The sequence below is a fragment of the Danio aesculapii genome, chromosome 1, assembly GCF_903798145.1.
Source record: "Danio aesculapii chromosome 1, fDanAes4.1, whole genome shotgun sequence".
Taxonomy (NCBI): Eukaryota; Metazoa; Chordata; class Actinopteri; order Cypriniformes; family Danionidae; genus Danio; species Danio aesculapii.
In genome coordinates this window covers 28,827,160-28,855,081 of record NC_079435.1, presented here as the reverse complement: position 1 = coordinate 28,855,081, position 27,922 = coordinate 28,827,160, and the positions used below count along the sequence as shown (strand labels likewise).

General features: G+C 39.5%; 1 protein-coding gene across 2 annotated transcripts in view; it reads right to left on the bottom strand.

Moving 5' to 3' along the window:
- Positions 1 to 13,563: 13,563 nt before the first annotated feature.
- nt5c2b (5'-nucleotidase, cytosolic IIb) overlaps positions 13,564 to 27,922 on the bottom strand; it is a 48,583-nt gene continuing 34,224 nt past the window's right edge. For both annotated transcript variants that reach the window (XM_056458361.1, XM_056458352.1), the window contains 6 exons: positions 26,205 to 26,271; positions 25,619 to 25,789; positions 24,614 to 24,665; positions 22,106 to 22,166; positions 20,579 to 20,755; positions 13,564 to 15,342 (listed from right to left, as the gene is read on the bottom strand). In XM_056458361.1, coding sequence (XP_056314336.1) covers positions 15,109 to 15,342; positions 20,579 to 20,755; positions 22,106 to 22,166; positions 24,614 to 24,665; positions 25,619 to 25,789; positions 26,205 to 26,271 — 762 coding nt within the window. In that variant the 3' untranslated portion in view covers positions 13,564 to 15,108. The remainder of the gene's footprint in view (positions 15,343 to 20,578; positions 20,756 to 22,105; positions 22,167 to 24,613; positions 24,666 to 25,618; positions 25,790 to 26,204; positions 26,272 to 27,922) is intronic.

Sequence of the window (27,922 nt, the reverse complement as noted above, 5' to 3'; positions counted from 1 at the left end):
ACATAGGGCGTACTCACACTATGTACAGTTGCCTTGAACCAGGCCAAAGCACGCTTGTCACCCCTCCCGTCTTTCCCGACGGCCCGCACTCACATTACATTTGGGCCTGAGCATGCTTACGTCATCGATGATGCGCTGTATAGTAAGAAGAAGTGCTCTCGCTCAGCACAGTGGAGATTTCTTTAGTTATATTGTTTTAGTTGTTTGGGATGCAGTGACACACAGTCAAATATTTCGCCAAACAGATCAGCCACTTTTGACGTCATAAACAATCATAAAGTCATAAAGTAGGTCATAAAGTAAAATCATAAAGGAGGTTTGCTGAAGGTGCAGCTGTCGTGCAGTAAGGGGTTTGCGTCTTTAATAATCTACGACAGTTTGTGTTCATTGAACATTAAGAATGATTAATAAATTCATTTGAAACAGTCTTCAGTATAAGGCCCAGGTGCGCTTTGCACTCACACTACAAGCGCACCGTGCCAAAGCCTATGTGAACCGCGCTCTGGCACACCTCTTCCAACCGGGCCAGGGCCGGCCAACTCAGAGCACTCACACTTCTCAAACAATCTGGGAAACGGGCCTGGGCACGGTTTTGATAGCATAGTGTGAGTACGCCCATAGTCACAAGCACCAACCCTAGATAAAAGGAGTTCAGTATTTTGCTGACAGCTTTTCCACAGGTTAGTAGTAAGCTAATGTAATTTCATAATGCAAATCTTAAATTCATGCTAACCAACAAATGATCAAAGGAAACATATTAATGTAACTCAAATATATAAAATATGAATTGATGTTTACTTCAAACTTTAATTATGTTGTTCTAAAAATATTTTTTTTAAATATTTTGTCAAATAAAAGATTTTTTTAGAGTCATCCACCATAATTTTGTGGCTCAAAAGTATCGGTTCAGGCACCGTTTTGGCACCGGTACTTTTTAAAAGTATCGATTTAGCATCGGTATCAAAATAACCCCAAACGATACCTAACCCTACTGGTACTGGCTCTGTCAGCCTGGTAAGCGCTGCTCAGCCTGTCATAGTGGCTCATACCGATGATCAGACTCAGCTATGCAATTCAGTTCACCAAGCGGCCTCCACGTTCAGGAGTGTTCGAAAATCCCACTGTGAAAATCTGTACAATCAGTCAAATCTGCAGCTGCCTTTGTCTTGTCAAGGTTTTTGATGTTGTTAGAGAGACTTGGGATGATGAGCCTTCGCAAAGCAAAAATGGAATTCAATATATCTTGGACCTACAAGCAAAACTCCACGCACTGGGGCTGCTCTCTACGGAGAATTTGCTCAAGACCCAGGATGAACATTGCTGGCGTTATGATAAGGTCACTGAATTACGAAAATTTGCACAGGGAGATAAAGTCCTTGAACTGCAGAATTCTTCCAGCTCCAAATTACTCGCCAAGTGGCAAAGGCCATTTGTGGTCACACAATCTTGATTATGAGAGGGTACGAATGGACAGGAGGGGGGCACGTCAGATATACCATATGGATTTGTTGAAACCATGTAGGGAGCCGAATGAGGTGATGCAGAGAGCAGGGCTGGGATCAGCTAAGCGCTGATGGTCACTGGGGGTGGTCATCTTTCGCCTGCCCAGCTCACTCATATCCGGTACCTCCAAGTTGATTTTGCAGACGAGTTCTCCCCCTGCCCGGTTGTACCGCTTTGATTCAGCACCACACAGAGACCGAACTGGACATGGTCATTAGGACCCGGCCGTATCATTTGCCTGAACATAAGAAAAAAGTGATTCAGAAAGTATTGATGCTGGAGATGGGAGTAGTAGAAGAATCCCACTGGGCCAGCCAGATCGTCTTGGTACCCAAGACAGATGAATCTGTCCGGTTCTGTGTGGATTACTGCAAGTTAAACGCTGTGTTAAAATTCGACACATATCCAATGCCTCGTATTGACAAGTTGCTTGACCAGTTAGATGGTGCTCGCTATTATTCAACATTGGATCTGATAAATGGATATTGGTATATCCCCTTAACTCCTCTATCCCGAAAAAAACGGCCTTCACTATGCCGTTTGGGATGACGGGGCACCGGCCATGTGTCAGCGTCTAATGGATAAAATACTGGCCCGACACCGCTGCCTATTTGGATGATATAATAATTTATAGTAAGGATTGGCAGCGGCATATGCAGCATGTGCGGGCTGTATTGTCGGCGCTGAGGCAGGCTGGGTTTACGGCCAACCGGAGGAAGTGCGCAGTTGGACAAGTGGAAGTGATGTATTTGGGCTCCCATATAGGTCATGGGCAGGTGCAGCCTCAAATTGCTAAAACTGCAGTCATTACAACCTGCCTGAGACCCAAGACCTAAAAGGAGGTCAGTTTTGGGGTCCAGTGGGATATTATAGATGGTTTATACCAAATTATTCAGACCTCATCAGCTCCTTGTTAGCTGATCTTACTAAAAAGGGGGAACTAGATAATGTCCAATTGTCGGAGCAGTGCCAACAGGCCTCCACTGAGGTTAAAGCTGCACTTTGTGGGGGGGCGCTACTGCACACTCCTAACTTTGCTCTTCCCTTTCTGTTACAGACAGCTGCCTGGCCTGGTAGGGTTGGGTACCGAAACTTGGTGCCCGGTACGTTTGTAACCAAATCAGTATATGAATTTCAGTGCCTAATTCTCATGCCACTGGTGCTGTGACAAGAATGTAAAGCAGGTCGCACACCAAAGCGTCGCGACGCTGCGCAGCGCCATGCATTTTAGAATTCTAACCATAGGTTTCTATCAGGGTACACACACCGGTGCCACAAGATTCAGGACACTGTTTATATTTCTGCCGCGCCAGAGAGCGCCATCAGAATAGCTTCATTTTAAATAACATCAGCGATGTCAGGCATTTGTACTTGTTGCTTATAGAAGACAAAGCACGCAGTACGGCATATGCAGTGAGTGACTCCCTTCATCAACATGCATGATCACATTCATCTAATTTGCTTAAACTAAGCATTCTAAAGTATGGCTATATTTTACAAGCAAATATTCTGACACACCAACATGCAGCAGATGCTTTACAAAAGTTGTGTGTAAGGGGGGAAACACGTCAAAATTATGAAATTTGAGGGCTCATGGAATCAACTTAAAGGTGAGGAATAGGCTGTCTTTGACAGCTTGTGACATCATCTGGCACTTTCAGTGAGTATGTTTACATGGACACCAATAGTCTGATTTTAATATGACTAAGACAATACCCTGATCTGATCTATACCTCTGGAGTACTGTCTCTTAGCTTCTCTGATGCCACGGGAAAGGTTGGCTCTAGCTGACTTTAGGCTCGCCTCATCTCCAGCTCTGAAGGCAGTGTTCCTAGCCTTCAGGAGGTTGAAGACCTCTCCTGTTAGCCATGGCTTCTGATTGGGATGGACTGTGATGGTTTTGGTGACTGTTACATCCTCAGTGCATTTGTTTATGTAGGCTGTAACAGTCTCAGCATACTCCTGGAGGTCAGTGGTGTTGTTGTAAGTGGCAGCCTGTTTGAACATATCCCAGTCTGTGGTATTGAAGCAGTCTTGTAAAGCCTCTGAAGAACCTTCTGGCCACACTTGTATCTCCTTGCAAACCGGTTTGGTGACTTTAACGATCGGTCTGTAAGCAGGCATTAGCATGACAGTTAAGATAGTTCTGCTGATTGTACTGGCATCCTACAAGATAGTCAGGACCTGGAGGCCAATGAATTGTGCCTGAATTTTGGACTGGCCAACTATCATGTTATTCTAAGACCCAGCCCAGCTACATGCGCAAGGTTCCTACCCCTCCTTTCAGGGATCAGGTATTGAGCTGGAGGAGGCAGACTCAGCCCTCTCACTGCTGTGTCCCATTCGTGCACTGTGCATGTACGTAAATGCACTCAGAGCAAAATATCCTTTGAGCAGCTCTTTGTTTATTTTGAAGGTTGGCAGAAGAGATGTGCTGTATCTAAACAGAGGTTGGCCCACTGGATAGTGGATGCCCAATGCCCTTGCACACCTTACTCAAGGCAAGCTGTGTCTCCTGGGGGTGAGAGCACACTCTACTGGAGGTGTTGCCTCCACCTGAGGATTAACACGTGGAGCCTCTCTTACAGACATCTGTAGAGCTACGGGTTAGGCGACACCTAGCACATTTGTGAGATTCAACAATCTCCGACTAGAGCCAGTATCTTCTCGAGGGCTGGGTAACACCAGTCAGTTGGGAGTAAGCTAAGCTTGTAGTCAAAATGCTTTCTCTGCCACACTCCCTAACTCGAGGCTGCATGCGTGTTATACTGCTTTGCTAGCTTGGGTTTCCCGAACTCTAGAGAGGTGCAGGGAGTGCAGGCCTGTTACATTATTGGTATGACTGCTTGGTCAACCGGTGTTCTAGAGTATGGTGCCAGCTATGGTCCCCTCTCCAGGAGACCCCATATATATCTCTGTGTTAGGGAGAAAGGTGCAACAAACGTGTTCCAACACAGAGCTGAGTTTCTTCATTAACTGGGATATCCAGCACATGCAAGGAAACCGGCTCCACTCAAACATTAGAAAATCTCGCAAATGTATTAGGTGTCAAATGTGTCCTTGTTGAGTGTGGTCTCACCCCTGGGGGACATGGCTTGCCCTGGCACTGATAAGCGAGAGCAATGGCAACAGCATCCACATCGATGGGCAATAGCATCTACTATCCAGTGGGCCAACCTCTGTTTAGATTTGGTACTTAGCTTCTGCTGACCACCATAACAGACAAAGAGCTGATCAGAAGATCTAAAACTCTGTGTGGTCCACATAACACAGCAAGGAAAGGGCTGGGCCTGCCTCCTCCATGGGCAGTTCTTGCAGGTTCACCACCTGGTCTCTAAAGGGTGTGGGGTAAGAACATATATAGTTGGGGTCTCAGGATAACAAGAGAGTACGCCGGCATGAAATCCAGGCATGATTTACTGACCAAAACTGCCTCCAGGTCCCTGACCATCTTGATCGATGCCAACGCAACCGGCATAGCTGTCTTCACAGACAGAAATCTCAAGGATACTGAGTCGAGTGGTTCGAATGGATTTCTCTGCAGGCCACCTAACACTACAGAGAGGTTCCAAGAGGGCATGAGGGAGAGGCAGGGTGGATTTAATTGCCTCGTGACTCTGAGAAACCGGATGCTGAGGATATGCCTTCACAACGTGCCACTATCCACCATGTCTTGATGAGCAGAGATAGCGGCAACAAAAACCTTCAGTGTGGAGGGGGACAGTCTCTGCTCCAACCTATCCTGAAAGAAAAAAAGCACAATGCTGATCTAGCGTGTCTGGGGTCTTCTCCACGAGAAGGGCACCATTCAGTGAACAGACTCCATTTCAGGGTGTAGAAATGCATCGCAGAGGGTGCTCTAGCCTGAGTGATGGTGTTAACCACCGCAGCTGGTAAGTGACCTAAATCCTCCGCACTCTGTCTATGAACCACACGTGGAGGTTCTAGAGATCTGGGCATGGGTGCCAGATAATGCTTGTCCTTGAGAAAAAAAGTCTTTCCTGGTAGAGGCTTTTCCCACCAGGAGGAGGCAGTCACGAGGAGAGAGAGTTTTGATATCCAGGTCTGGTTGGGCTAGAGACTAACAAGACCTGCTCCTTGTCCTCTCTTCAACTTCGCATCAGCTCGGCTCTATTGGTGCTATCATGTTATCATGGTGGTTGAGTCCAGCTCCAACCTGAGAAAAGAGATGCTCTGCATGTGGACAAACTTGCTCTTTTTTTGGTTGAATTGAAGATCCAACAGGTCAAGGTGCCGAAGCCCCCTGTTCCTGTGCATAACCAATTGATCCCAGGACTGACCTATAATCAGCCATTTGTCGAAATAATTGACTATGCGAATGCCTGTGTGCTTCAGAGGCGGCAGGACACCCTCTGCAAGCTTAGTAAAAACCTGCGCAGACAGGGAGAGCCCAAAGGGGAGGACTGCCATGCTCAACCCTCAAATGCAAACCACAGAAGTTGCCGGTGACATGGACGATGGCCGGATTGCTCGATGCGCAAAGGTCCAGTGATGTCCTTCAGATAAGCTAGCAGCTGTCTTTTGAATGACTTCATGGCCACAGATGTTAACGAAACAGGTCTGTAGTCATTGAGTCCTGTGATCTTTGGCTTCTTCTGGATTGAGATGATGGTGGAGCATTTGAAGCAGGATTGAACTTTGCGCTGTTTAAGTGATCTGTTGAAGATCTGTGAGAAAATGGGAGCCAGATGGTCAGGGCAGGTTCTCAGACAGGCTGGTGAAACACTGTCTGGGCCTGGTGCTTTCCTTCTCTTCTGTTTACTGAAGATCTGACGCACATTATCCTTACTGATCTGGAGTGCAGAGGGGGAAGAGGGAGATGGCTGGAGATGTTGAAGGCTGTGTAGAGAGATGGTCAGAGTAGGTGTGGATTGTTTGGTCAGAGGTTTCAAATCTACAGTGGACCATATTCAGCTCATTTGCAAGATGTTTATTGCTGTCGATGCTGGGAGATGGTGTCTTGTAGTCTGTGATGTTTTTCAGGCCTTTCCACACTGATGCAGGGTCGTTGACAGAAAACAGGTTTTGCAATTCTTCTTAGCCACACCATTTTCCTTTGTCAGTGTGTTCCTGACCTGATTGTACAAGATCCTCTCCCCACTCCTGTAGGCATCCTCTTTGGCATGACGAAGCTGTCTAAGTTTTGGTGTGAACCATGGTTTATCATTGTTAAATGATAAGTAGGTCTTGGTAGGGGATCCATAACTCCTCACAAAAACTGTATGAGGTTACAGTCTCTTTGACCTCGTCCAGGTTGGTGGCTGCAGCTTAAAAAAAAACTCCAGTCAGTGCATTCAAAACAGGTTTATAAGACCTGCTCTGTGTCGTTGGTCCATCTCTTAACAGTACTTAATTCTGGGTTAGTTGTTTTATGTTTTTGCCTGTAAGTGGTCGGAGAGTCCTAGAGCTGTTCTGGCGACGGAGTCATATGCATCCTTTATTGTGGTATGGCAATGGTCCAAAATATTACTTTCTCTGGTGGGGCATGTAATGTGCTGTTTGAATTCAGGCAGCTCATGTGTGAGTTCTGTCAGATTAAAGTCACCGAGAATGATAAAATCAAAGTCCGGGTGTCGTTGTTCAGCAGGCACCTATACCCAGGTGTCGTGTAGCAGGCACCTATACCCAGAATGTGGGCTGACCAGCGGGTATGCCAACAAAGTAACAGGCCAAGCACCTGACTCCTCGGCTGAGTCAGATGCTGGGGGCCTCGGAGGAACTCTGCAGGGTTCGCCAAGTGGGGAACTCAACTGACATAGTGAGAACGCGCACGTATCTCTGTGTTAGAGAGAGAGAGGCGCAGCAACCATTTACAACACCAAACCAAATTTCCTCATTCACCGAGGTTTCCCAGAACACAAGATTATAAAATCTTGCAAATGTATTAGGTGTCGCCCAGCCCGCAACTCTACAATGTCTGTTAGAGAGGTTCCCCATGCTAACGGCCAAAAGGATGTCTGTTCCGAGTGGAGTGTGCTCTCACTCCTGGGTGCGGGTACCAAATGGTGCCTGTCCCAGAGAAGAAAGATTCTTCAAGGTGATGTGCCAAGGAGAGGCCATCACGAGGAGAGAGTTGAAAAACAGGTCCGATTGAGCCAGAGAGGTGCAATAAACAGACCTGCTCCATGTCCTCCCTGACTTTACACAGTATCTGTGCAAGTTGGCTGCGCATAGGCTGCATGGTTGAGCTCGGCAGGGAAGAATGGGACGCAGCGATTCTTCCATGTATGACTTCACTGACAGCGAGCCAGCGAGCAGAGACATGCGGCGAGAGCCATCACCATAGTCGCCCTGCTGTCCGTCCTGACCATCTTGTATTTCCCCTCAAGCACTGGTAAAATACGGTGCAGCGCGAGACACATTGCCAACAGCTGCAGGCAATTAAAATGCAAAGGGTCTTATAGGGTCTTTAACCACCTGTCCGCTTGATCCCATTCCCTCTCATATCTTGCAAGCTATTTCTCCTGCAGTCATACCAACACTGACTCACATAATTAACACATCTCTTGACTCTGGTCTATTCCCTACTTCATTTAAGCAGGCTAGGGTAACCCCACTGCTAAAGAAACCCAACCTGGATCAAACGCTACTTGAAAACTACCGACCTGTATCCCTGCTTCCATTCATGGCCAAGATTTTGGAGAAAGTAGTGTTCAATCAAGTCCTAGACTTTCTTACTCAAAACAACCTCATGGACAACAAGCAATCTGGCTTTAAGAAAGGCCACTCAACTGAGACTGCCCTGCTCTCAGTCGTGGAGGATCTCAGACTGGCTAAAGCAGACTCTAAATCATCTGTCCTCATCTTGCTGGATTTATCAGCTGCTTTAGACACTGTAAACCACCAGATCCTGCTAGCTACGCTTGAGTCACTGGGCATCGCAGGCACTGTTATTCAATGGTTCAGTTCCTACCTCTCGGACAGGTCATTCAGGGTGTCGTGGAGGGGAGAAGTGTCCAACCTACAGCATCTAAACACTGGGGTACCTCAGGGCTCTGTTCTTGGGCCACTTCTCTTCTCTATCTACACAGCATCTTTAGGAACAGTCATCCAGTAACATGGTTTTTCCTACCACTGCTATGCTGATGACACCCAGCTATACCTCTTTTTTCACCCTGACGATCCCTCGGTTCCAGCTCGCATTTCAGCCTGCCTGTCAGACATTTCACACTGGATGAAAGATCATCATCTCCAGCTTAACCTCACGAAAACGGAAATGCTTGAAGGTTCTGCCAACCCGACTCTTCACCATAACTTTTCAATCCAGATGGACGGAGCAACCATCACTGCATCCAAAATGGTAAAAAGCCTTGGAGTAACAATTGATGACCAACTGAACTTCTCTGACCACATTTCTAGAACTGCTCGATCTTGCAGATTCGCACTCTACAACATCAGAAAGGTCCGACCCTTCCTATCTGAACATACAGCTTAACTCATTGTTCAAGCTCTTGTTCTCTCCAAACTGGACTATTGCAACTCTCTGCTAGCCGGGCTACCAGCTAGTTCTATCAAACCTCTTCAGCTGCTTCAGAACGCAGCAGCACGAGTGGTCTTTGATGAACCCAAAAGAGCACATGTCACTCCGCTACTCACCCGTTTGCACTGGCTGCCAGTTGCTGCCCGCATCAAATTCAAAGCTCTGATGTTTGCTTACAAAGTGACCGTTAGCTTGGCTCCTTCATATCTGCTCTCACTTCTGCAGATATATGTGCCCTCCAGAAACTTGCGTTCTGTGAATGAACGTCACCTCGTTGTTCCATCCCAAAGAGGGAAGAAATCACTTTCCCGAACTCTCACATTCAATCTGCCCAGTTGGTGGAATGAACTCCCTAACTACATCAGAACAGCAGAGTCACTTGCTGTCTTCAAGAAATGACTAAAAACGCAACTGTTTAGTCTCCACTTTCCTTCCTAATCTGCAACTGCCTCTCTGGCTATACCACTAACTGTGCCCTCTCTCTCTCTCTCTCTCTCTCCAAAAAAAAAAAAAAAAAAAAAACATTTTTTACTAATGCTTTGCTTCTTAGACTTTACACACCTGAAACTTGTCTATAGCACTTGTTCACTGCTGCTCTTATAGTTGTGTAAATTGCTTCCTTGTCCTCATTTGTAAGTCGCTTTGGATAAAAGCGTCTGTTAAATGACTAAATGTAAATGTAAATATGGAGCAACCCGAGTGGCGAGACAGCGGCTGCGGATGCCATATGCCCCAGAAGCCTCTGAAATAATATCAGTGCAACCACAGTTTTCCTGTCGAACTCTCTCAGACAGGTCAGCATCAGCCCGGGTGCTCTCGGGGGAGGCTCGCTGTCATGGTGATCGAGTCCAGCTCCAAGCCAAGAAAAGAGATGCTCTGCACGGGGGGCGAGCTTACTCTTTTCTTGGTTGACCTGAAGCCCCAGTAGGTTGAGGTGCCGAAGCACCCTGTCTCTGTGCATAATCAATTGATCCCGCCAGTGAGCTAAAATCAGCCAGTTGTCGAGATAATTGAGTATGTGGATGCCTGCCAGCCGAAGGGGCACTAGGGCACCCTCTGCGAGCTTGACAAAAATCCGCAGAGACAGAGAAAGCCTGAAGGGGAGGACCCATACTGCTATGCTCGACCTTTGAACGCAAACCGCAGTTTTGTGGCGTGGAAGTATGGTGACATGGAAATACGCGTCCTTCAGGTCTATTGCTGCAAACCAATCCTGAGGACGAATGCACCGGAGGATGTGCTTCTGCGTATGCATTCTGAACAGCAGCCTGTGAAGACAGCAGTTAAAAAATGTGCAGGATTGGCCGTAGCCCACCGCTCATTTTGGGTACGATGAAGTACGGGCTGTAAAACCCGCTCTTCATCTTGGCTGGAGGGACCATCTCAATTGCATCCTTCACCAGTAGGACAGCAATCTCCTCTTGCAAAACGGGGGCAGACGCAGGGCTGACCCTGGTGAAATACACGCCCCTGTGAGTTTGGGAGGTCGTTTCATTAATTGAGTTGCGTGGCCGAGTCTGATTGTACAAATGAGCCATTGTGACAGGCTGGCCAGTGCCAACCAGGTTTGTGTTCTATTTGATTGTGGATCCGTTTCACTGGTCTGGAGTCAGCTCTAAACAGTCTAGTGGATGCCTGATGTTTATATGCTTAAAATATTGTTTAGAATTGCACGCACGCACCCACGTGGAAATTTTCCTAGTCTATCTGTGTTTTAACCAATCAGGTTAGAACACCTATATGTATGACGCAGTTAATGACGTTATGTGAGAGTATAATTGTTATTGATTTGTGATTGTAAGCAGAGCAGCCTAGGAACTCATTGCGACTGTTGAAGTTGGCTTCTGCTGATGAAACTGCAAACTATCTTCAGTAAACTTTATTTATTTATTGGAATCTCGGACTCTGGCATAAATTGACCACAATGGCACGTTCAATGTGGGGAATTAACTCGTACCCCCTAGCTGCTCCATCTTCAGACCCACGGCCGAAGCAGCCTGAGAAAGCACGGCCATCATGTCTGCTTCTAGATCCGACGTTGCGCTCACCACCCTGGTGGGAGGGAGCAGGTTCGAATCCCTTATCAGACAATGATAGCCCATCCGGGAGAAGCAGCCTCCTTTCTCGTTGGTACCTCCTTTCTCGCTGTCTCTCTGTGAAGATTCACTTGGAGAAAACCATCAAAGACTATCTCGGGAGCTTAGTGAAAGGCTCTGAAAGTGAAAAGGATTCCTCGGCATGGCATGAGCAGCATCTTTATACAACACTGATTTTAATTGATGGCAGCTGTTCACGCTGATGCTGCCAATGTCATTTCATTGGCCCATTTTATTACTCTTTCAGATGATTGGATTCTGATGAGATCCGCATAGTGGAAGTTTTCCACATAGCATTGACGTTCCCCTCGCGAAGGGGAACCCGAACGCTCACCCCTTATCGTTCCACCTACGGTACACAGAATGCTTTAAGGGGAAACCTCGCAAGAATAATGACTCTCCAACAAAGACTAAACATTTTATAAAAAGCTTTCGAAAGCTGAGACTCGCATGACTAGAATGATTTCAACCGTTTTAGGACACGAACACAGTGGACATTAGTGTCCTCTGTTGAACTGTTAACAACTAAAGAGACAATAACAAATCCTTCTTTGACCCCTACTCCTCCTCCTTTTCCTTAATAGGGTGGCACGGTGGCCCAGTGGTTAGCATTGTTGCCCCATAGCAAGAACGTCACTGGTTCAAGTCCTTAACAGGCCTGTCGACTTTTTGTGTGGAGTTATCACGTTCTTCACGTTTTTTTTAAATTGGATTAAACCATTAGCATCTCACTCTATTTTTGAAAAATAATTTTCAAATTTTAAAGCTTGTCTCGTCTGTAGTTACATTATGTACTAAGACTTGTTGAGCATTGAAATGTTGCTATTTTCTAGGCCAATATGGCGAAGAACTATACTCTCATGCTGTCATAAAAATCAAGGAACTCGAGACTATGTTCAGGTGCTGCATATCATTATCAATTTATCTTTTTTTTTTGAGTGAGATGATGATAATGGTCTAATCTGATTCAATGATTTATGCTTAGCTAAGCTAAAAGCGCCAGAGAATGGATGAAATGAAACTATTTAACTATACTTATAGAAGGCTATACTTATACAATTTTAAAACTTCGAACACATCTGGGGAAGGGGATAGATTGGTTGGCTGTCAATCATTCATCAGTTGAAATAAAGATGCTTTGAAAGTCATTCCTAAGATTGGTCTTTCCTAACATTGTAGCTGATGTAAACTCAAATTTTCACGTAAAATTATAATGGATAGTAACACTGTATTGTTATAGATATTAATGGATATAAAGGCCTTTAATGTGATGTTGTTGAACTATTCTAAAAAACAAGAAACCTTATGTTCAGGCACGCTGTATGGTGTCAGAAAGAAATACAACAGGAGACCAATGGGGACTTTATTATGGAAAATTAACTTTATTGTACATTGCAATGCAATTTCCCGTTTGTATAAGTTTACAACTCTATAAATCAGAAAGTATCATAATTCCGGGAGCAAAACCAAACTTTAGACACATGAAATCAAAGGCCCTAAACAAACAACAAAACAAAACAGAAAATGGGATTAATAAATGCCATGGCTATTTTGCTCTTGATCTCTTTTAAAGACAAAAAAACAACAAACAAAAAAAAGGGTTGAGCCTTTTCCTTCTATAACCTGAAAGCTAAAAAAGTACATTAGACAGAATAATGTTTAAATTCAACATTAACTAAAAGAAAAAAAATCAGGAAAAAGATAAAAAATAGAAAAGAGCAAATATTTAGTAAGTTATTGGCACAGTCAACAAACAACTATACCGTAAACTATGCCAAAATATAATATGAAAACACTGGTTCAAACAGAATCGTACTGTATGCAAAGCTACCTTTGATTAAACGAATGTGATCTAGAATAATGACTAATGGCATAATTGGACGAATACTGTTTAAACTCAATGTCTTTGCTATTATATTACTTTCAAATATAATCTAAGCCAGTTTCCCCTTGCATAGACAGCTAAAAAGGACAACTGCCTACACCAGTGCAAATTAGCCCAGGGCTAGTTTTATTCCATGTCCAGGGAACTAGCCATATTATCTATCCTATTTATTTTTTATATATATATATATATATGTATATATATATATATATATATATATATATATATATATATATATATATATATATATATATATATATATATAAAGGAAAAGGAAAAAAGAGTTTTTTTTTTTTTTTTGGACATAAACACTCCCTATACCAGTCTCTAAAGACCAGGACCAAGAACAAGTATATTTTTAAAAGAACTGCTCCATTTTGGGATGTCCAGTTGTATTGACATATATAAAATATGCAATGTATGTTTAAAAATATCTTGTTTAACAGGTTCCTTAGAAACAGACTTTTGAAAATCTAAAAAACTATTTTTGTGCCTCATAACAAACCTTTCTACCACAGACCTACTCGGTCTTCCCTTTAGAAAACTGACAGTCAGACCCATGAAAAAAAAAAAACACATTCTCTAAAAAACCAAAATAACATACAGTTATAATATGAATACAGGTATTACATGTTGCATTACAGCTCAGGTAGCTTCATTTAGATCCTACGTACTATTATCTTTGAGTAATGCATATAAAAGTCACACTATCATCCTAATCTACCTGTTTCATGCACTTGGAACGCTTCCCAAAGCCAAACAGTGTTCTCTATAAACCATTAACTACCGTAATGCTCAATAACAATGTTTATTTTTTAACAAGCGACACTAAAAAGTGTCTAATAGGACCCTTGAAGCTAAATCAAACAACAACTCCACACCGTTTTGGTCCATATGGGAGTAAACCGTCAACAGAGTTCAAACATGAGTCACTAAATTCCATAGAAACAGTCACCAGAGCAACAGCACTCATTCTCAACCCTTTCCTTTCACAATGCCCAGCTGCTACTCTACTTTTTCTCCCAATGACTGATGTGTAATAACAAACTCCTCACTTGTTTTTTTTATTTTTTTGTTTCTATTTTTTGCATATCAAGGTCACTTACAGTATATATGATGACTAGTTGAATAGTTTTTGCATCTGATATAAGTCTGGCAGATATAAATGGCACGTAATGACAAAACTAGAGCGTTCTGCTTAGCTTATTCAAGAGTATAAAAACAGTCAAAGTGAAATCATAGTGTTTACTTATGTTTTTTTTTTTTGGCTAAATTAGATGTGTGTGTTTGTGATTAGACCATTTTTTTGTGCATGTGTGATCCCTTATATGACAAGCAACTACTGTAGCATTAGCTAAAATGTCTGTATTAAAAACAAGATGTTAACAACAAACCAAAAAAAAAAAAAAAAAAGCGGCTACATGTTGTTGCCAAGTAACTGGATTCTTGTGTTGGCTGCACTTACTCACACACGTCTCAATGAACCATGCTTTTTTTCTTTCTGTGCTTCATTCAGATTCTCAACACGTGCTGGATTTCAACACAGACACTCTGCCAACATACACACACTTTTTTTTCCTTTTTCCAAAGTAATGGGATTCCAAAACTGGATACAGCCTTTGCAGGAGGTAGTAACCAAGATATTCTGACTGGATGGACTGGCTATTCAGAAGTTACTCTAAAACTATAAAATATATAGTAAAATATTCCTATAACATCCCTAAAAACATGTGTATCACACTTAAACAGATTTTAACACTCATCCTATCAAGACTCTGATTTTCTGAGTCTTTGTATAAAAAATAATGCAAGGTTTCACCAATATGCTGCATGTATGATCAAACATGAATGTCTAATGTAAACTCCCAAGTTTTACCATCAGTTCACAGTAAAGTAAGTGTCCCTTCCACTGGATGATTATCACATGACATTACATAGTGAGCGATAAGAGATTCCCATCCAATGTTCTTTTAAACAAACCTTTGTTCATTTCTTTAGTCATCTTTAACAGGAAACTGTCAGTTAGGGTGAACTGCACTTAAATACTCGTTTTCAGCTTCATACATCAACTCATTTCCTCCTTATCATCCAACGTGTTTTACCCTTCAAATGATCAAAACCATCTACTCCTCCTCCTCTTCCTCTTCTTCATCATCGTCTTCATCGTGGCAGTGTGTGATTTCCTGTGGCGGTTGAGCGAACAGATGCGGTGGTTTGATTTCGCTGATGGAGCGCGTGAGCTGGTTTCTTTTGCAGTCGATGTCTTTGCAGTCCACACAGTGGCGGTTACGCGTGGCCAGAGGAGACTCGGTATCGGTGTCTACATGAGCGTGTTCTACTGTGGACTCATGGGGCATCTGGGCAAGAGAAAAGAGGAGACAGCCACAGTAAGAAAAAAACATTTTCCACTGGTTTTGGCACTGAGCACTAGAATATAGGATTTTTTTTGAAAGTCTTGAAAGGGTTGCTTATTAGTGACACTTCTTTAAGACCTTTTTCAACATTCAAGAGATTTTGTTTACACTTTAGTTTGAGTAACAATTTCCAATATAAATTCCCTGCTGATTACCTGTTTATTAAGATATTGGCCTGTTTATTAGTACTTACAAGGGCTTTTTACACTGGGCTTAATCCCGGGAAGGCCCACAATAAATCTGCGCCCACAGACACAAATGCATTGTAAAACTTACAAAAGTTAAAAAGTTATTTTTTAATTTCATGTGTTTTATCTCAAGTTTTTAGTTGCTATACATTTATTTTTCATTTATTTCATTATTATTATTTTTATTTGAATATACAAGTAGTACACAAAATGAGATCACATAGAAAGAAAACAAAACAACAAAAACATGAAAGAACAATGTGTGTGTGTGCGCGTGTATACAAAGGTAACTAGGTGGACGGTCAGAGTACATACATAAGGGGAAGAAAAAAAAAAAAAAAAAAAATTATATATATATATATATATATATACACACACACACACACACACACACACACACACACACACACACACACACACACACATGAACAACATGTATATCAGTCTGTAAATGAAGCAAATAGCATAGATATAAATAAAATAGTTAGAGAAAAAAATCAATCAGTGGTATGGAGTGACAACAATGATAGTAATGTAATATTGACAGTAAAATGAAAGAAAGGACAACAGTAATAATAACTGACAACAACAATAATAATAATTACAAGTACTACACCAACTACTACCACAGAAAATTACTAATTTTACAACTACTACTGCTGCTACCACAGCCACAATGACGACTACAACTACAACGGCTACAACCGATACTACTACAACAATGACTACTACATCTACTACAATTGGTACTATGCCAACAGCATTTTTCACTACTACAACATCTACATCGACAACATCTGCTACTTCTGATACTACTACACCAACAATGTCTACTATTACTGATACTAATACAACTAGTACTTCATCAACCACAACTACTACTACAATGACAACAACAACAACAACAACAACAACCTGAATAATGACAATGGTAGAAATACTCATAATAATGATAATGAGGAGATAACAGGAGGACAAGTCAGAACAGTTATAAAATAATAATGGTAACAGTGCAATGCCCAGGCTGCCAAGCCCACGTCACACTTACCCTGTGGATGTAGTATATGCAAGTTGCTATACTCTTTAAACCATTCTGCAGAAATCTGAGATTTTGTACAAAAATAGCAAAACATGTCTGCAGATTCTGTCTGGCCCTGACCCTGTGTTATTACTGTTCAAAACACTGCTTTTAACACCAGGTAAAGAAACATCTCAAAACTGTAATTAAAAAGCTGTGTTAGCACTGCATTTTACCTGGGGTTTTTAAGTGTGAAAGTGTGAGCGGTGTTTGCTTGGTGCAGCTGGGTGCATGGCAACAGAGAGCCAATCAGAAACTGAGCTGTGAGGTTCATGTCATGTCAGTAACTGGAGGCATGCATCATGTATACAGCAGTCACTAAGTGAAAAGTGCGATAATATTAAAAGATTAAAAGCATGTAGGGACTGATCGGCGACTCTTTTTGTAACTGACAAAAAGAAGTGAAACTGCTGTGTAAACAGCATCCGAACAGCAACAATGACTCTGCAAATATGCAAATAAGAACGTTAACCAGAGATTTATGAATGTACATGCCTGTTAATGAATACCCAGGATTATTCGTTAACCCAAAGTATAGTATCAGCGGAGTAAATTGTGATTACAGATTACAGAGTTAACGATTTCAACTCCTATAAAGTATATTATTCTATATCCCTGATACCAATACACAAACCAAACTTCTACCATACTATTGATAAGCAGCAAATTAGGAATTTAATGAGCTCCATGTCAAGGAAAACAACAACAACAACAAAAAAAAAACTTTGTTTAGTCATGAGTTGGTACAAGTTGATGATATTTGCGTGCAATAATCATTCTGGTGTGTACAAGTCTAAAATGCTATAGTCTTGTTCAGATTGTTGCTCCATCACAGCACAACAGATATCAATTCAATGATTAAACGTTTTTTTTCAACTAATAAACCAAACTTTTTTTTTTTCCTTTTACAGAACTACTATTAAAGGATCATTTTACCCAAACATTTTTCTACTCTTAAGTGATTCTAAACTTTTATGAATTTCTTTCTTCGTTGAACACAAAATACATTATTATGAAAGAAAAAAAAATGCTGGAAAAAAGCAGGATTTGTCATACAAAGTATGGTTGGGCGAGGTCAACCAATTTGGCATCGAACAATCTGTAAGGTAAAACATCGTGATGGACGATGGCATTGTTGTCATTGATGGCAGTGAATTAATTATTTATGAATAACTTATTATTTCATAATGAATTAATCATTTGTAACCTACCGTTTCAACTACCTGACCCGCATGGTCTTTGTTTTACCCATAACCAAATCATAAATAAATAAATAAAGATTACACACAAATTATCACCTGTCAATCACTTTTTCCACTCTGGCATGAATAGGCAGAGTGATCTGTGTCGTTGTAATGGCGTCGACAAACTTGGTTGGTAAAAAAGGTGCACAACAGTGTTTGAGGTACCAACCAACAGTATCTGAGGTTTTCACTAAAATTAATAAGTACAAGCGTGAAAGCGAAAGATTGAAGCAATGCACTGATGCTGTGCACGTTACCTGATTCAAAAGACAGAAGAGTCGTTAGACAAAGATTAATTAAATATCACATTTAACAACTATAGTGAGACGTGATCCAGCAGGACTTGATAACCTGTCTGACGTGCACTACTCTCTGGGGTTTTATGATTAAAGCACCCACTGACTGCTGGAGCTCAGACGCTGCAGCGCATGACAGAGTGTGTGTGTTTGTGTGTGGTTTTCAGCGGTATAGTGTGGAAGGAGGGCTTTTCAGAATAGCTAGGTGAAACGCCAGTGTGGACGTGGATCGTTTCGTTCTGAAATGCCATTTTAAAACTAAGATATATTAGTGTAAACAGGGCAGTGTGTATATGTTTCAGGTGGGTTGCTGCTGCGATGGGGGCGGGGCAGAGGATCGTGATGCCGACTCAGCATCGTGATGGCTATCGGCCATGGCAATGTCTATCGGCCATCGTCGATGGATGATGGCATCGTCGATGGACGATGGCATCGTCTATCGAAACAACCTTAATACATAGTAAATAAACTACAGAAGTTAATAGTTGTTTTTCCAACATTCTTCAGTATATCTTCATTTGTGTTCAACAAAAGAAAAACTCAGCAGCTTTTGGACAAGTGGAATTTGAGTACATTTTAAACATGAATATGAAACATGTAAATGAAATATCCTTTTTACAGTCCTACTGTAAGTTACTCAACAAAAGGCAATGCCAGAATCATAGCATAACTGCGGTGACAATACATGCTTAGGTTTAGACTAAAAGAAAAAAGAAAACAACATTATGGCCCACATCATCAAATGATCAAAAATGTGATGCTCACAGTCTGCTACAAATTATTTGTGAGTATTCTATACATTCCAACATTTATAAGATCTGTCGTTGTCAAGTTTAGACTATGTTTTGTTTTTAATATCCCTTTTAAATAATCATTTCATACCCCTTTTTACACAAGCCACACTAAACTTTGACCATTTACACTAATTAAAAAACCTCACTCATCATGCTAAATCTGAAGTGAGTACTACAAAGAAAATCAAAGCAAGCATGCACTGAGGTAAATCCAAATATTTTATATTTACAATTGATTTTAAGGCGTTCTTGTTAGAATGTAATAATTGATTTAACTACTGAGTAACAGTAATGAAATAAATGTACTTACTGGAAGGTTAGGGTCAGAATGTAGAGCAGGTTTAGGGTGAATTGTATGTAATTATGCATAAATATTTGTATATATAAAAAGGCATCATAAAATAACGTTTTATTGATTTTATTTACTACCTGAGATAATCTTTAAAATAAGGGATTGCATTTAAAATGGAACCGTGATTTGTGATATGCTTGCCACTCCATTCACATACTCTCTAGGAACAGAACAATCCTGGGTGTGTATAAGAGGTACCAGTATTTCGATACTGAGCTAGTAAGTTTAAAAAAATGCAACAATACCAGTCTTTCCATTGTACTATTTGTTTTGTTTGTACCGAGAACAGATTTATAAGAAGTCAAGTCTTTGTCTTACCCTAACAATGTCTTATCCTAAAATGTAATTCCATTTGTGTGATTTCAATAAAAAATAACTGCATCAACCCAAAGCAAAACAGCCTGATTTAAGGTTTAAGTCAACACAATTTGTTTGTCTCCAAAAATGTTTGGGTAATCTTTAAATTGTAAACAGTTGTATAATGGAAAGTGTGGGAGCCATCTCAGGGATATTAGAAACTTATTAGCATACAGAGCACAGCTGTGACAAAGGTGATCTGAGTTTAAGATGACCAGAGTTCGGCTGAACCCAAGGTATTTTACAAAGAAACCTCATCAAAATCATCAACATCCGAATAATTTTTTTAGGCTTCATTTATTTGTTAAAAATAACTTTGTGAAATAATATTCTAATTTAAAAGAGCATTTTTAAAAATATATTGTCTTATGCAATGCAATGCATTTTCTCTAACTCAAATCTGAATTTTCAGCATGGGTTCGTATGGGGAGAATGCAAATAGAATGAAACAAACCCTGTTGTGTGAACTTAGATTTAACTTTACACCTACAGAATGAATTTCCCATTAATGCTATCATTTACACAACATGTGGGTTTTCCCAGAAACAAGTTTTATTAATAATCACTTTTTAGTAAATGAGCACCTCTTATGTATAATAGCTTCAGTTTTTGACTATGACAAAACATTATTAATTTTCTAGAATTCCAGCTGTATGAATGTGTCCATGCCTGCAGTCCATCACAAGTATAGCTATACCAGTAATGTTTGACTTTGTGGGGACATTTTGGTTTGGCCCAATGAAGAAAATGTCTCATTAATCATCCAGAATAAAGATTTTTTTAAACATTAAGGGTAGGGTTGGGGCAAGAGAACAGAAAATACTGTACAGTCTGTGCTCTACAATGGTCATTATGTGTGTGTGTTCTCACCAGCACATGAGCGGCTCTGAACAGGTAGCTGAAAGGGTAGTAGAGCAGGTTGATGAATGATGCAGCGTAGAGATCAGCATAGCGCATCACCTGAGATGCAAACAGAGTCTGCCGAGAACCACTGCGAAACAGACTTCCCATCATCCCATAGCACATGTCCATGTCATGTGTTACTTTCTGATGAGCAAAAACACACAGAGACAATTAATGATACCATTTTTATTAATATTTTAAATTAGATTATATTTGTTCTTGCGGTTGGAAGGGCATCCACTGCATACAAATATTTGCCAAAGTAACTGGCAGTCTATTCTGCTGAAAGTGAGTGAGTGTGATTATTTCCTGTGTACAGTGGATGCTGCTAATATATAGTTATTTTTTGTATATTTTTTGCTCTGCCAAGAAGATTTAGGTTTAACAAGGTTTTCACAAGCCTTTTTTCAGATTTGATTCAAGTGGTACATCAACTCTATGCCAGCAATCGGTGCAATGAGTGAAGCCAAAATTATTAGCCCTCCTATAAAGTAATTCTTTTCAAACATTTCCCACATTATGTTTAACAGAGCAAAGGTTTCTGTTCATTTTCTATATTTTTCTTCTGCTCAAGGCAATCAATTCTTTACAGAATTAACAACTGCTGTACAATAACTTGCCTATACTTAACTAGGTCAATTAGGTTAACAACACAAGTTAGGATAAGCATTTAAATCGTACTTTAAGCTGAATACTAGTGACCACCAAATAGTATGTACTGTCATCGTGGCAAAGACAAAAGGTCGTTATTAGAAATTAGAAAACTATTTTTTAAATGTGTTGAAAACAATTCTCTCTCTATCAAACAGCACTTGGAAAATATTTCACAGGAGGGCTAATAATTTAGTCTTTAGCTGTATGTGACATGTTACTGATGACCACAGACACAAACTAAATCTATAAGCCTTCTATGTTGCCATTCCATGTGTAATTAACGGTTACACAATTTCCTGTTCATTTATGCAAATCATGTGATGATTGAGCCACTGACATGGTTTTAAAAACAACCCAGAACATTTTTAAACTAGAAACAGTTTTAGGAAACTTAGTAGATACTAACTGTAAATTAAAATATAATGGAAAGAAGTCAGATCACAATGATGATATTTGTGTGTGTGTGTGTGTGATTATGCTATACTGCTAAATGTTCCCAGATCTTTAATATTGCATGGAAGAAAACTGTTTCTTATTTAAACCCTTACATAATGTTTAAGTAAAACTGCAGGAATACGTTTAGGGGCAGGCTTTGGTGTGTGTGTATGCGTGCTTCTTAAACTGTGGGAACCAAATGTCAATTGCAACCTTGTGGGGACAATTTTCATTGATGAAAACAGCTCATAAATCCCACAGAATGAATTTTAAAAACCTAAAAATGCAGATTGTTTCCTGTGAGGGTTGGGATTAGAGATAGGGGTAAGGAAAATAATATACAGTATTTATATTATAAAAATCATTAACAAATATAGCTATACAAATATGCCTGTGTGTGTGTACCTTCATTCTTCTCTGGATGGCACTGATATCTGGCCTCTCATTGCTGCTGCTGTCCAAATGCCTACAGAAAGAAAGAATGCTAGTAAGAGAAAAGCAGAGCCTGAATGTAAAAATGAAGTGAAGAGGAGGAAGGCATGATATCAGTTAGAGTCAGAAATGAAGTGTGAGCTCCAAAGTCAATGTCAATGTTTAAAAATAACTGCTTATCAGCAGGTGAACTCTCTTACTGTGTGCCCCACACAGCCGACTTGTGCACTAGTCAGAACTGAGCAAACAGTGAATCCATTTATTCGCCATTTATTTCTACACTTTGTGTTTTTTTTTACCTTTGTTCAATTTCATTTCAATGTAGGATATAAAGATTAATTTATGGGATTTTCAAGATTCAGTTAGGAATATCCCATAGACATCATTATATTCGCAACATGTGTATTATTTCCAAGACATATTACATTACATATTACATATTATACTATATCAATATTTAAAAATAAAAGCTTACATAAAGTTTCTTTAATTTTTAACTCATTATGACAGTTGAACAATTAAAGGGACAGTTCAACTAGATTGTACATGTACAATAGCTATTCTCGTAGGCTATTAAGACTATCAAAATTATTGACAATCCTAGTCTGCATTATTTAATCAACAGTCTTTATGTAAACGCTACTGAAGTGTTCTTTTTTATCGAGTTGTAATCTGTTGTTTTTAGTTTGAGAGCTCAATGCTAGCTACAGTGTATGTTTTGTTTTATTTTCAGATTAATCTTGCATTAATAATACATCAACAGACAACTATAGGGAATTTTAACTATAGGATAAATATTTTGTCACCATTTTGAGTGTTTCCTCATGACGTTTGTAATTAGTTTTTCATTTTGTGATTAAAAGTAAATTATAGGTTTATTTTCTTTCTTTTTTTGTTTTAAGTAATCTAAATAAATAATGAGATTTAGTGATTTTAGTGATCATTTCAACATTTAGTGATGTAGAATCATGAAACTGAAACCACTGTAGATTTAGGGTACTATAGTAATTCTATTTTTAATTAATTAATTAATTAAATAAATTTTGTAACAATGTATTTAACTTGGCAACATATTAACATTTATGTACTTAGTTGATCTGGTGAATATTAACTGAATCATTCTATTCAGAATCATGAAACTTAAATCAGAGCTGATGGCTGTTAAGATGCTCTTGTGTTAGTCTACTATAATTCCTTTGCGGGTATATAACACAATAATTCTAACTTTAAAATCTTTTACTATTTGTTTGGTTACCATGGCAATTTCAGTTAGGGTCACATTTAGGACAAAACATTAATAGAGAACAGCATTCCCTAAGTGTGTTATCTTATCTTCAGATAGGTATTACAAAACCATCCTAACTTGACAAAAAACAAAAACAAACGCAAACAAACTACAAACTCTAAAGGTTCAGAGCAAAGCAACACCTGCCCTAACTTATGAAAGGTTAATGGGGGAAAACATCTCCTATGGTTACACTGTCTAACAATGGCATTGCATTTATTGATGATTGAAAATGAAGAACAAAGATGTCTAACGGTAAAAAGTCTCTTGGAGGACCCTGAATAGGTTACATATTGAGGACAAATCACTTAAGCCATTATAGACTGTCACACAACAGGATATTACAATTAGCACAGGAACTGCAACCAGAATTACAGAGACCAAAATAGCATCATGGAGCATTACCAGTTTCAGTGCAATTGACTAATGGCTTATAGTTTTTTGTTTGTTTTTGATTTTTTTTTTACATCAATTTTGTTTAAGCAAAAAAAAAAGCTATTCAGTTCTAGTTCTAATACAGTTGCTTCTATTCAATTACTATCCTCAGGTTTTTTGTTTTTTTTTTCCAAATATATTTTTATTGAACATTTTTAGTGCAAAAACATGTGAGAATATTACATTGAGTAAAAAGATAATATCTATTATACATGTAACTTGATTTCTAATTTGAATTTTGAACCCCACATGAAAAAATTATAATAAAAATAAATAAATAAATAAAAATAAATAATAATATATAAATAAACAGACAAATAATAATAATAACAACAACAACAACAACAATAATAATAATAATAATGACATAAAATTCAAAATTATCACAAAATGCATATTACATTTCTTTTGTCTAGGCTGAGTCTAACAGACAAGCTATTAGTCTTTGAGACTTAGAGGTTCCTAGATAATCAAAGAAAGGGTCTCATGTCCAATAACATAGAAAAGGTTTGTTCTTCATAGCTGTGGAGAAAGACTCAAGTGGGATTATGTTGCAGACTGCAAGCAGCCATTGATTTAAACTGGGCGGTTCTTTCTTAATCCACTTTACAAGGATACATTTCCGAGCATAGTAAACCGAAGTATGTAGAAGGTCTCCTTTGCACTATTCTCAGTTTTAAATATAGAATTTTTCACATATATGAGACACACACACAAACACGCACAAACACACACTGATGAACAGAGGCAGTATTACTCACTTGTATAGTTCTGCCAAGAAAATGTCCAAACCCTGAAGTTCCTCGAACAGAGCTATGAATGAGAGGGCAGAAACCTGTCAATACCGGGTTTCACATGGCTTTTTCTTTAGCCTATCAAGTGTGAACATTTCATCCCACTCTCTTTTTTCCTTCAGTTTCTGTGTGAGCATTCCTTTCTTTATTGAGCTGCTCACAAGAAGGCCTATTTTACACTACACACATTAGCATTTCACAATCACAGCGTTTCTGATGTGTAATAAAACTGCAGCTGAAGAAAATAAAGCAATTTCTAGCTTACAACCCTAGGAATTTTTTCTTTTAAAGGAAGGGTATAGTAAAACATGTTTTGTTATGCTGGTTGAAAGACTTTTTCAGAACTCAATAGCACGTATTATGTTCAGTGGTGTAAATGTATTTATATCATCTGTGGTAGGCATATAGGACCAACAAAATAAAAATAAAACTTTTTTTTAAAAATAAAACTGTCCAATCAAAATGTTTGTTCTGAATATCATTAGTCATCAGCTTGTTCCCACTATGCAGACTGTGCCCACTATTAAACATTTAAGCGAGCAGCCTTTTTGTACTGCTGTTCGAAGCCGTAAAATGGATGTTCTGAAGTGCTCTCAATTAATCCCACAATACACTGCAATAACGGGTGTACAACCGATGTACAATTAACAGCTAGAATATACCCATAATGCCCTGTGATGGTTTGCACCCAGTCTATGCTGCAGTAGAGATCAGAGCTGCTGGATTTACAGCATGGTAATTCACCATTTTTCTCCCGAAATACATTAAACTAAGTGGCTGTTTAACTGGGAGAGGAATAGAGTACATAAATATCTTACATAATTTATCTTTTCATAAATATCTTACGTACTTTATCTTACATAAATAAAATACAAACACTGGTGTAATCGCATGCTTCAGAGACAAGCCTAGACTGATTACACCAGTGTGATTGTATGCATGAAAGGGCTAAAAACATATGTTGACACTCACAGCTTTTATCAGTCCACACATGCAGCTCCTGAGCCAATTCAGGAATCACCAGGAACGTTCGCCAACCCTGTCGCTTCTTGGACTTCAGGATATCTCCAAAAATATGATCCCCAATGTACAGAATATCTTTTCCTTTTGCTCCGAGCAGATCACACACAATATCAGAGGAACCTGAAGAGAGATCATAGCACACAGTATTTTTTAGAGACTGACACTGTCTGAATGTCTACGGCATATTCAATTCAATTCCAATTTTTTTTTATTTCCTCATCCAATGTGATATTATTATGGTTGCAGCCTCAGCAATGTGACATGTTAAATGTTTATCACAGCACGATTTAAACCACAATCACTGTATTTGTCAAAGTATTCAAATATTATGACAATGACCATTAAAAAAACCCAATTAAAAACAATTAAACACTCACAGCTTTTGTCTACAAATTATGCATTTGTGAATCAGTTCTTGGAGTAACATCTTACAATAATGGCTAATACTCATCAACAAAATATGTTTCAATGCCCTTAATTATCTGTGAGTTTCTGTTTGTGTGTGTCTGCATCTTTATCCAAAAATGTCCAGTACCTCCAGAGTATACAATGCCATGTTGTAAAGGTCCAGTGTATGTCCCTATTTTCAGCCGCCCTGTGGTCTGGGATAGAGAACATATTAAATAATATTTAGAAATGCCCAATGTTCATTTCATGTACAGCACTTCAATGATTCTCAACAATAAACAAGGGTTTACTATGGGCCTAAGCACATTTCCAACATGGCCACGAGAATATTTAAATGACGACAAGCTGTAAAATCTGAAAAGTGCTTTTAAAACTTTTAAGAGCCCCTATTAGGGGTTTTTGAAAATGACCTTCCATGCAGTGTGTAACACAGCACTGAGTGAATGAAAACATCTAGCTGAGATTTAAATCTTAAAGTGCACCATCATTAAAACTATTGATCCTTTAACAAAATAGCTGAATAAATGAATCGTGTTGGGTTCTGATATTTTGCCTGAACGCAAATAGGGTACATCACCAAATGTGAAATGCCGGATATGGTGAAACGTGAATGTGCCTTTCCCTTCAGACACTAGTGGAGCATGGGGGATCAAAGGACTGATCATGGCACGAAGACACGAAGATGGCGATCACTGACAAATGAAGATTCGGATGTGGGGAATAAAGGGTTAAAGTTCATAACACAGTACAGCCAACCCAAGTGCTGTGTTTGTTCCTGTCATTTTTCTGATGATTGATACAATAACCTACGCTGCAATGCAGGACTTGTTGGCCGTTTGCTATTAAAGGAAGGAGCAGCAGAGACTATTATGTATGGGACTTTATCAGACTTTGACAGGGACTGTTACAGTTCATATGGACCAGTTTCTTCTTCCTCCGGATTTTAACATATAAGTGTAATTCAAATGGTTTCCTCGTTTTCTGTAGTTTGCATAATATGTGTTTTATTGTATGTTGTAACTTGTAATCGCTCCGCTTGGCTTGTAATCACTCATCTATTATAAATCAGTGGGTGTACTGTATCTCTCACGTGAAATCTTTATGGCGCCGTTCAAATATTGCATCCAAAACCATGTTGAAAATGCAGCGCGTGCTTCCCACCGATTTAAATGCATTTCTGTCCTCTGCCATTTGTCTTTGCTATGGCCACCATCAGCTGTTCCTCACACGTGTGGCACGGTCAATTTTCAAAATAGTTCAACTTTTGCCACCGTGTGGATTAATACTGAATGTGTGTTGTTGCTATTACTTGGGGTTGTGGTTAAGAGTAGAGGAATATGCTAGTGTTTAACTGCATTGCTTTAATCAGGGTTCTTACACCTTTTCCAACTTTAAATTGCAGCACTTTTCAAGCACTTTAAGATCCATTTTTATGCTTTTCCAGTACCTAACAACCACGGTAAATTACGTTTATATATGCTGTATGTACTTTTTTCACAATTAAATCCATTGTGCCATTTAAAAAAAAACACATGACATTTTAACTTAAATAGTTCAATACTTTGGAGCATAGATTTATTGGGATATTGCACCAGAAAATTAAAAAAATAAAAATAAATAAATAAAATAAAAAAGTTCAGTTATTGGATGAAGTATCTTTTAAGTTTGGTCTCTCTCTACCTAAACTTGATGTCTCAAAAAATTAGCTTACATTCAGATTTTGTTAGGGTGTAGTACCAAACTTTCATGACCAGTCGTTCATGATATTTCATGTGGATTGCTATTCAAAATTCATGTAACAAATTAAATCCTTGCCACACAGCCCGAGAACATTCTTCTGCAAAT